At 40.9% G+C, this 11,496-nt stretch overlaps 1 protein-coding gene across 7 annotated transcripts in view; it reads left to right on the forward strand.

Moving 5' to 3' along the window:
* The window catches only part of BIN2 (bridging integrator 2), a 35,860-nt gene extending 24,483 nt beyond the window's left edge, over positions 1-11,377 (forward strand). For 3 of the 7 annotated variants that reach the window (XM_064284218.1, XM_064284222.1, XM_064284223.1), the window contains 6 exons: positions 688-770; positions 5,739-6,498; positions 8,066-8,146; positions 9,478-9,510; positions 10,502-10,576; positions 10,840-11,377. In XM_064284218.1, coding sequence (XP_064140288.1) covers positions 688-770; positions 5,739-6,498; positions 8,066-8,146; positions 9,478-9,510; positions 10,502-10,576; positions 10,840-10,869 — 1,062 coding nt within the window. In that variant the 3' untranslated portion in view covers positions 10,870-11,377. The remainder of the gene's footprint in view (positions 1-687; positions 771-5,738; positions 6,499-8,065; positions 8,147-9,477; positions 9,511-10,501; positions 10,577-10,839) is intronic. The other 4 variants (XM_064284219.1, XM_064284220.1, XM_003405786.4 and 1 more) reach the window with 4 other exon arrangements.
* The last annotated feature ends 119 nt before the right edge of the window (positions 11,378-11,496 follow it).

Genomic DNA, 11,496 nt, shown 5'->3' on the forward strand with positions numbered 1-11,496 from the left:
ACACATATTATGAGAGAGCCCTCTTCATCTCCATTAACAGCTGAATAAAATCATCTAAACTTCAGCTTCAGCATGAATAAAGGAGGTTAGGTATATGGAAGGAACAATTAAAATGAGGAACTGAGTTGTGAAATCTCCATCCCTTGGTGGTGAGGAGCAAGGAGGGTAATGTTTAACCACTGGTCAGTTTCTTAGGTAGTTACTCTTGAATAACCACCTGTCAGTGACAGGCAGCCATATAGTCCTGGGATTCCAAGATCCTTTGCTTTTATAATATTAATTATATTCATATACACAGACACACATTTCCCTCTCCATAGTTTCTTTGGCTAAATTATGATTTGCCAAGTTAATATTAAAACGAATCTTTGTTCCCTGGATGACTAAAATGCTCAGCACCTGAGAGAAACTAGAACTTTGAATCACATGTTAGTTACGGACCCCGCCTTGAGAGAGCTGTCGTCTGATGTAAGAGGCAGAACTTGGGACACAGATAGACAAGGAAGGGGTGGCTGGACAGGACCCTGAGCTAGTACTAGTACTGGTGAGATGAACAGGAATGACAGATCTGAGTTGAAAGGGTGGGGAGGTTTTATTTAGGAAAGCTGTCTGAAGGAGAGAAGAGAAGGGATATGCCAGTCTTGGGTTTCCATCTGACCAGCACTTGTTTTTTCTTATTGACTTTAGCTGAACCACAATCTTTACGAGCTGATGAGCAAACTGGAGAAGCAACATTCCAACAAAGTCTTTGTGGTGAAGGGACTGTCAAGGTGAGCAAATTCTCAGACTCTTTTCTGCTTCTCATCTGTGTGTATGCATGTATTCAGGACCCTCATCTCCATCCAAAATCTTGCCCTTTCCTTTGTGTTCATGTGCATGATGTTGTTTGTACCAAACTCCTATATAAATTCTTGTACTTTTTGGTAAATATTTCAGATACAACTGAAGGTATAAAGAATAATACAAGTGGCCATGTACCTACCACCAAACTTAAGAAACTATTACAAATACAGTTGAAGCTTCCAGTGTCCGTTCCCCCATCCCTTTCTCTTCCTGCCTCCCATTAGTGGTACAGGGGTAGCCACTATCTTGTGTGTATGTGGTAAAATGTGTATAACAAAACATTTGCCATTTTAAGTTAACCGTTTTTAAGTATATAATTCAATGACATTACATTTACCACGTTGTGAAACATCACCACTATCTATTTCCAAATGTTTTTCATCACCCTAAGCGGAAACTCAGTACCCCTTTGAGTAATAACTCCCCATTCTCCGCTAACCCCAATCCCTGGTAACCACTAATAAAGTTTTGTCTCTATACATGTGCCTATTCTAGATATTTCATATAAATGGGATCATAAAATATTTTTCCTTTCGTGTCTAATTCATTTCACTCAGCATAATGTTTTCAAGGTTCATCCATGTCGTAGCAGGTACCAGAACTTCATTTCTCTTTATGGCTGAATAATATTCCATTGTGTGTGTGTGTGTATCACATTTGGTTTATCCATTCATCTGTGCACTACCCAGGGACTTGTTGAAGGTCACTGGGTTGTTTTCCACCTTTTGGCTATTGTGACTAATGCTGCAGGAATCATTGGTGTACAAGTATCTGTTTGAGTCTCTGCTTTCAGTTCTTTTGAGCGTATACCTGGGAGTAGAATTGCTAGGTCATACGTTAATTCTGTGTTTAACTTTTTGAAGAACTGCCAAACACCATTTTACGTTCCCACCCAGCAATGCATGAGGGTTCCAATTTCTTTACATACTTGCCAACACTTGTTATTTTCCATTTTCCTAATAATCCAGCCTACTGAGTGTGAGGTGGTATCTCATTGTGGTTTTGATTTTCTTTTTCCTAATGATTAATGATGTTGCACATCTTCTCATGTGGTTATTAGCCATTCGTATATCTTCTTTGGAGAAATGTCTATTCAGGTCTTCTGCCCATTTTTTAATTGGGTTGTTTGTCTTTTTGCTGTTCAGTAGTAGCTCTATATATATTTTGGATATTAAACTTTATCAGATATGTGAAGTAATCACTCTTGAATTTAGTATTTATTATTTCTGTGCATATCTTTTTACATATATGGGTTTTTTTTGGATGCACATACATACATACACATACAATATTGTTTTGTGTGTTTTTAACCTTTATTTACATAAATGGAATTCTGAGGCATTGGCGAAAAACAAGTCTCCAGGAATTGACGGCGTATCAGTTGAGATGTTTCAACAAACAGATGCAATGCTGGAAGTGCTCGTTCATCTATGCCAAGAAATGTGGAAGACAGCTGCCTGGCCAACTGGAAGTGGTCCATATTTATACCCATTTCAAAGAAAGGTGATCAAACAGAATGCAGAAATTATCGAACAATATCATTAACATCACACACAAGCAGAACTTTGCTGGAGATCATTCGAAAGCATTTGCAGCAGTACATTGACAGGGAACTACCAGAAATTCATGCCGGATTCAGAAGAGGATGTGGAACCAGGGATGTTATTGCTGATGTTAGATGGATCCTGGCTGAAAGCAGAGAATACCAGAAGGATATTTACCTTCGTTTTATTGATTGTGCAAAGGCATTCAACTGTGTGGATCACAACAAGTTATGGATAACATTGCGAAGAATGGGAGTTCCGGACCACTTACTTGTGCTTGTGAGGAACCTGTACTTAGATCAAAAGGCAGTTGTTCGAACAGAACAAGGGGATACTGAGTGGTTTAAAGTCAGGAAAGGTATGTGTCAGGGTTGTATCCTTTCACCATACTTATTCAGTCTGTATGCTGAGCAAATAATCCGAGAAGCCAGACTGTATGAAGAAGAACAGGGCATCAGGATTGGAGGAAGACTTATTAACAACCTTCGATATGCAGATGACACAACCTTCCTTGCTGGAAGTGAAGAGGACTTGAAGCACTTACTAATGAAGATCAAAAACCACAGTCTTCAGTATGGATTACACCTCAACATAAAAGAAAAATCCTCACAACAAGACCAATAAGCAATATCATGATTAACAGAAAATATTGAAGTTGTAAAGGATTTCATTTTACTTGGATCCGCAATCAACGCCCACGGAAGCAGCAGTCAAGAAATCAAAAGACTTACTGCATTGGGCAAATTGGTTGCAACAAATCTCTTTAAAGTGTTAAAAAGCAGGTGTTACTTTGAGAACTAAGGTGCACCTGACCCTGGCTATGGTGTTTTCATTTGCCTCATATGCATGTGAAAACTGGACAGTGAATAAGGAAGACTGAAGAAAAATCAGTGCCTTTGAGTCATGGTGTTGGTAAAGAATATTGAATATACCACGGACTGCCAGAAGAATGAACAAATCTGTCTTGGAAGAAGTACAGCCAGAATGCTCATTAGAAGTGAGGATGGCGTGACTTTATCTCACATATTTTGGACATATTATCAGGAGGGACCAGTTCCTGGAGAAGGACATCATGCTTGGTATAGTAGAGGGTCTGTGAAAAACAGGAAGACCCTCAACGAGATGGACTGACACAGTGGCTTCAACAGTGGGCTCAAGCATAACAGTAATTGTGAGGATGGCACAGGACCAGGCAGCGTTTCTGTTGTACATAGAGTTGCTATGAGTTGGAACAGATTCAACGGCAGCTAACAAAAATTCTTCTGCAGCTGCTTTTGTTCTCTTAGTAGTATTTTTGAAATTTATCCTTGTTAGTACATGTTGCTAGCTTTGATCTTTCCTTTCCATAACTAGTATGGATGCTATCATATGCTTAGTTCACAATTTATCCTCCTGCTAATGGACGTTCAGGTTGTTTGCAAATTCATTCTTACAAATAATGTTACAACGAACATATTTTACATTTCTCCTTGTGAATATTATTAAGAGTTTGTCTGGAGTGTATACTGGGAGTGGAATTGCTGAGTCATAGGGTTTGTGCGTGGGGGCTTCTTCAGCTTTACTAAAAACCCGAACCAAACCTGTTTCTGTTGAGTGGATTCTGACTAATGGCAGCCACACTTGTTAAGAGTTTTCTTGGCTATAGTCGTAATGGAAGCAGATCCCCAGGCCTTTCTTTCGTGGTACTGTTGAGTGAGTTCAAACTACCAACCTTTAGCAGTCAAGCACAAACTGTTTGTGCCACCTAGCCAAATTGCTTTCCAAAGTGATTGTTTGAATTTACAACCCATCAGCAGTGAATAAGGGCCTCCACTGCACCTCATTTTTGCCACATGTGATGTTGTCAGACTTCTTAATTCTTCCAAACTAATGGGTATGAACTGGAATTTTTTGTTTTAATTCATGTCACCACAATTACTAGTTAGCTTGAGCATCTTTTCATGTTATTGATCATTCAGGGTTCCTGTTCTATGAGCTGATTGTTTATCCTTTTCTCATTTTTAATATTTACACTTTTTTGTAATTGATTTGCATGAGCTCTTTGTATACTCTGGATACTAATTCTTTAATAGTATGCATTGCAAATATCTTTTCCCAGTCTGTTATGGTTTGTTTTTCCACTGTTTTTTTTGTGGTGTCTTTTGTCTTCATGCATTCTTCACACTTCATACATGGTTCAGCGATTCACTGGTCCCTCAGAATGTGATCACTTTCTTATTTGGAAGCTTTTGTTCAGGAAATTTTATTAAGTTCCTTCTTATGCACAAGGTTTTATGTTGGGTGCTAGGGATCCAAAGATATAGGAGACTTTTGCTTTCCCTAAAGAGATTTACAGAAAGTTGGAAGGACAGAAGATTGCCTAAGGAGACAAGGAACAATATAAGCTTGTATATACCAAGCGCCTAATAAGACAAGTAGGAATTCCAGAGAGGTAAATAATCACCAAGGTGCAGCTGGTCAGGGAAGATTCAAGGAGGTAGTGACTGAGCTTGGGACACAAAGGAAGGATAGGCCTCACATTTGTTTGTATCACTCATTTAACCATTAGTTACAGACTATTAAAAACAACTACTAAAGGGCCAGCGTGGAGTTCCTAGATGAACTCCCTTTTGCTGCAAAAGCTCTATTTCTCTTCTTCCTAGCATTGAAAGCCAGAGTTCTCTCTAACTATCCATTCTTTCCAACTTAACCGTCACTTACAGTGAGGTATCCCAGAAACCTATAGGGAAATTCATCCTTTTTTGCTATGTCTTGAGTCTTCTAAACTTATTGACTTCTAGAATGCTAGTGCTGGAAAGAATCTTCTGTCATGCAGCCTACTCCACATCAGAAACTCCCACAGAGCAGGAACTAAGTTTCTCTTCTCCCCCTTCTACCCCTATGTCCCATCCGTTTTCCCAGGACCTAGCACATGCTTTGGTAAATCTAGAGTAAATATTTGTGTGTTGCTCAGTCAGTTGGTAGACAGTACATAAGAGGGATTCAAAGAAGTAGGATTCAAGCTGATGTTGGCTGTGAAAATACTCAGCACATGATAGGTACTCGATAAATGTTACTTATATTACCTCTTAATCCTCTCCACAGAGAAAATAGTTGTTAAATTTTGCTATTTCTTTCCAGTCTCTTTTTTTCTTTACATATTTTTACATAATTGAGGCCATGATATAGGTAAAATTTTATAGCCTTTTTTCAGTTTACTTTGTAACATAAGCATTATTGTGTATTATATGCAAACTTTCTTACATCATTTTATTCTGCTTTATTATATGCATGCATCATAATTTCTTTTTGGATATTTATGTTGCTTCCAGATTTTAGCTTCTCTTAATCTGAATACTCTTCCTTTTTTAGCAGCACCAAACGTTCTTTGGTCATCTCTCCCCCAGTTCGAAAATCTACAGTCTCCAGTCCTCTCACCTTACCTACCAGCCCCTCTGCACTTTCCTTGAAGAGTGAGAGGGAATCCATTTCAGCAGCTGAAGAAGAGCTGGCCCCTGATCCAGCCCAGGGAGAAGACAATTCTGAGATCAAAGAAGAACCCTTAAAAGATGAGGAAATAGAGGGGGGAGGGGCCAAAACCAGCTCCTCTGAGGAAGAAGAGCCTCTGCCAGCCTACAATGGCCCAACCCAAACCCAGCCTTCTCCCACCATTGAGGGTGGTGAGTCCCAGGAGGAAGTTTTCTCTTGCTCCCCAGCTCCAGCATCAGGCAGAGCCCTAAACCCTTCAGAGCAGACTTCACCATCTCTTCCAGTAGTAGTCCTCCGGACCCGCACCACAAGTGAAGGATCTGAACAACCAGAGAAGAAAGCCTCTCTTTCGAGGACCTCAGCACCCCCTAGTAGGCCTCCTCCACCTAGAGCCAGTCCCAGGCTCAGGCATTCCTCAGGGAGCATACCCTCCAGCCCTACAGCCTCTGAAGAGGGTTCACCTACCAGGCCCAGGGCCTTCTTGGGGGCTGGAACTCCCAGTCCTAGGGCCTCCATACAGGCATCTCCTGATCCAGAGCCATCAGAGAAGCCAGAAAGAACTCCTAAGGCCAGAGAAAAGGAAACCACCCACAATCTGAACCCAGGAGAACTTTGCACTTCACCTACCTTGATGATCTCTCAGGTGAGAATGGATCTGATTGGGTTTTTACTCCCTTTTACAACCTCCATGTAGACCATCTTTATTACAGTCAGATTGCACCATAGTTGATAAGATTTTATGTCATGATAGTCTCAAAAGGAGCTCTGGCGACAAAATGGTTAAGTGCTTAGCTATTAACCGAAAGGTCAGGGGTTTGACCCACCAGCGACTCTATGGGAGAAAAGACCTGGCAATCTGCTCCTATAAAGATTACAGCCTAGGTAAACCCCATGGGGCAGTTCTACTCTGTCTTATAGGGTCACTACGAGTCAGAATTGACTCGACCGCACACAACAGCATTTTAGTCTCAAGGGTAACCCCGTGAACACCTTTTTTGGTTCTGGGGATGATTTCACATCTTTATAGCAACTCCACTCTTAGGGAAGGACTTACTTCTGTAGAAGGCTTATTTCTAATATTTTTATGAGAAGCTTCTCACTCATTTATTTCTTTAGTTTCAATTTCTGAGAGTTCCAAATATAAAGAACTGATAACTGGCATCCTAAGCTTTACCCTTTTTAATGGGGTGAGGTGGGGGACGTTGTCTCACTTGTTTGTCCTACTTGTGAGTATGGAATAGACCCTGAGAGAAATGGCATCACTAGATTGCCAAGGTGTATCTTTTTGATAAGAGAGATCTAGAAGCAAGAACTCACAGAAGAAGGTAAAGCCATCAGGGATGGCCTTTTGAAAGTTGAGAATATGGATGAGAAAAGGATTGTATTAAAATTGAGACACCAACTAATTGGAGGGCAACCAGTTTGGTGAAAGATCTGGAAGTCAAGTCCTACTCAAATTATATGGAAAGGCTATTATAGAAGAGAGGTTTGACTTTCCGTATGCAATTCCAGAGGGCAGAACTATGCCCTCTGGGTAAAACATAGAAAAGGGTACATCCTGAATCAGTACAAGGAGAACTTTCAATAATTAGCTATGTTAAAAACTGGGGTGGGCCACCTTGAGGCACAATTCACCTTCCTTGTTTACCTGTCGGGTATATCGTAGACAGGATTATGGTGAGACGTCTGACTAGATGGTACCAAAATTCATTCATTCCTTCTACAATTTTTGATTGAGCCCCTACTATGTACCAAGCACTTTTCTAGGCAGTGGGGATACGAACATGAACAAAACAAAAATCCTTGCCTTCCTTCACATTCTAGTGGGAGCAGTCAGACAAGAAACCAAATTAAGTAAGTAAAATTACAATTTAGTGGTGATAAGAGATGTAGAGAAAAATTAAGTAGGGGAGAGCACAGAGAATGGGAGCTGGATTGCAATTTTAAATAGGGTGGTCAGAGAAGGTGACATTCAGGCAATGAAGGAGGCTAGGGAGAGAGCTATGTGGATATCTAGGATATCTGGTACCCCTCAAATCATACCATCTTACTATTGCCTGTGCCTAACTGAAGGTTGACCAGGCTACCTCGGGAGCCTCCTGCTATCTGAGAGGAGATAACATGGACAGAGGATACAAGGAGGATATCCAAAGTGTGAACTTTATCTTACATTCTGACCTTTCTCCTACATTCTCCACTTTGATCCACAGGTTTTTTCAGAGCCTAGTGAGGCAGGGAAGATGGAAGACAAGGAAGAGAACAAAGAGTTTACCTCAGCTGACTCCCCTGAGGTACTAAACTCCAAGTCATTAACATTATTATGCCCTCAGTCTGGAATCTCGTGAGGCACTTTTCTCCTTGGCTGGTTTCTAGTCTGAGACTGAGCATCTGAGAGAGAGATTCAGGACTTGTAAACAGTGAATATGCACAGAGTAAATGCAGGATTTTGAGCAGGTAAAATGTAGCACTTATCAATTTTCTGCACTGAAAAGACAAGCTCAAAGGTATGGAAAGTACCAAAATTAATTAAATTTGACTTTGTAATGATTTTAGTATGGAGACAGCAATAGATTGACTCTGTTTGGTTCTGGTGAATATCAGAACAAATTGGCATTCTTGGAGTAATCTGATTGAAGGGGAGGTTATGAGGGCCAAGACACTGTCTGGCCATTTTGAGAAACGGTCTAGTAACACTGCCTTCCCTGGAAGAGAGGTACAGGACACAACCTCCTATCCCCTGAGTCTGTCTTAGTATTTGAGGTTTATACCCACCCCTAGCCTCCCCTGTGGGATTGCTTTGGTCATCAGCTAAGGAGACATGTTTTTCCTGTGGAATTAAGCAACTAGAGCATTGTAGATCCTAGCCCATCAGTGCCACCAATGATCTGAAGCCTACATCCTACAAAATAGGCTTACTTCCCTCACAGGTAGCATCATAAATCATACTTTCTCTCAAACAGAATTATGGATGCTCACATATAAAAATGGGTACATGTAAATTTAACTAGGGAAAAACTGTTCATGCTCAGCATTTAAATCATCTGAGAGAATGAAGATTTTGATGAGTTTTGGGGAGGTAATCTTATTACCTGTGAGGCAATTCAAAAGCCTGGAGAGGGAGGAGGGAGTAGGAAGAAGGAAAATTACTTCAGAGGATAAACCACAGAATTTTAAGCGTCTGTCCCACTATTAGAAATAGGCTCTACTATAAAAGAATGAATTCTGTAGGATGTGGATTATATTTCAATTAAAAAAATTTTTTTTTGGTTCTAAACCTTCGAGTGCTGGGATTCCCCCGTCCCCCCGACTCCACCCCGGCATAACAGTTCCTAGACAGGGCTTTCCACACCATTGGTTCCCATCTCAGAACCTAGAACCTTTCCCAAAGCAACAATTATACCACTTGCCTGTCCTGCCTGTCTAAATGTGAGAGCCAAGGGTAGATTATCCAATAGGCAAGATAAGCACAGTGCTTACCTTGCTTACCGGAACATCTATAGTGAACAATTTCACATTTTTGCACCACATCAGGGATTCTGCTTCTAGGTATGGCTGGCATCTGTGTCTCTCTCAACTCCACAGCATCTTCCTACAAAATCAAAGCCTCTTTTTAAATTTACAGTTCCTGACCGGGGCGGATGACCCAGTAAGCAAGGTAAGCATAGGCTTACTTGTCCTTACTTAGTAATCAGGATGTAATGAAATTGTTCACTACAAGAACCAGATGGTACCTGGCTACCACCACTGACTGCTCTGACAGGGATCACAATAGAGGTCCTGAGCGGGAGAAAAATGTAGAACAAAATTCAAGTTCACACACAAAAACAAGATCAGGCTTACTTGTCTGACAAAGACTGGAAGAACCCCTGAGACTCTGGCCCCCAGATACCCTTTCAACTCAGAAGTGAAGCCACTCCCAAAGTTCACCCTTCTGCCAAAGATTACAGGTCTACAAAACAACACGTGAGGAATGTGCTTCTTAGTTCAATCATGTATATGAGACCTATAGCAATGACGAGAAGCCAGGAAGGGATAGGAGAGATGGACAAATGGAAATAGGTGATCGGGGTCTGGAAGGGGAGAGTGTTGATGCATTGTGGGGATTGCAACCAGTGTCACAAAACGATTTGTATATAAATTGTTGAATGAGAAGGTAATTTGGTCTGTAAAGTTTCACCTAAAGCACAATTAAAAAATTGTTCACTACAGATGGTCTGGCAGGCAAGGTAAGTACTATGCTTACCTTGCTTATTGGATAATCCGCTCCTGGTGAGAGCTGTAGTGCATTCTTAAGGAGGGTTAGTCTTAAAGTGGTAGGTAGTGGTTATAAGACCTATATTTATGCCCTTACACACTGCCACATAGATACACATACAGCACCATGTCACATAATACCCGATCATGGAAATGGCTCTGGAGTTCAAAGACCGGGTTTCCCGTTCCAGCAAGCCTTGGTTCCTTTACTTATAAATGGAGATGACAGTAAAGCTTTCTTTGATGCCTTCTGACTCTAGTGAAACAACGTTATATCTTTGCTGCTTGTATTGTATATGATCTTTAAAAAGTGTAAGGCCCAAAAGACCCTTCTAAGCTGAGAGATGGGGAAATTGAGCTTTCTCTCATTGGCAGAGCTCTTCTTTTTGCAGGGCCAAGGCCTTCAGCTTCAAGTCTCTACGGTTGCAGAAGAGAACAGCGTCATAGCACCTGAGCCTCAAGAGGAGGTAAGGGAGCTAGGTACACAGAGAACAGGGTGGGTGGCAAGATTAAGAATCCTTAAAAAGAGATGGTGACTAATGTAATGAACAATATCTGCAACAAAGTCCTTATGTTAATCCCAACAACCAGTTTCATATCACTTCCCTCAATAGATGGCCAGTGGCATTACATGAAATATAATTTGGTAGAAGCAGATTAAGTTTTTACCCCTGTAAATGGTTGGTGGGAGGGCAGGTCGGTATCTAATGCAATCATGTTTGCTTTCCAGGTATCTACAAGTCAAAGTGCCCAACTTTGAAGAGAAACTGCCAAGACCTCCTCCCCACCCCACACACACATATCTCTCCAGGGACGTTCTTCAACCAGGCCTCCGGGGTTATGAGGTGGCTAGAGGCTGTAGGTCACAGGGACATTAGATCCAGCATTCATTCTTAAGTTCATATACAGTATGAATGCTGCTGGTGATCTCTAAAGACAGCGTTAACAGAGGCCGAAGAGTAGCCTTATGGGAGGGAGGGAGGGAGGCTTGGGAGAAGAGAATGTTAGACTCAGGGATATTTAATTCAGGTTTTAGAATTGTTTGAATAGTAAGACTTTATAATATACATACTAACTAAAATGGGGCTATAATGATTGTAAAAAGCAGAAGCATCTATAGATAACGCTTGTCCACAGAGACATATAACCATATATACTCAGAGGATAGTGAACAAATCTATTTTTGACTTACCACTCATTTTGTAAGACTTAAAGCCAAAAAAACAGATCTTTCAGATATCATTAAATAAAGTATGATTCTGACCATATATGGATTCTCTGTTTAACAGGAGGAGTTGCTCCAGTTCAGCATACTGTTCTCCACTTAGTCAAGGTTATTGATTCTACCCCAGGTTCAGAAAGATTCTGTCATATCCCTAGCCCCCAG

Source organism: Loxodonta africana, chromosome 4, assembly GCF_030014295.1.
Source record: "Loxodonta africana isolate mLoxAfr1 chromosome 4, mLoxAfr1.hap2, whole genome shotgun sequence".
Lineage (NCBI taxonomy): Eukaryota > Metazoa > Chordata > Mammalia > Proboscidea > Elephantidae > Loxodonta > Loxodonta africana.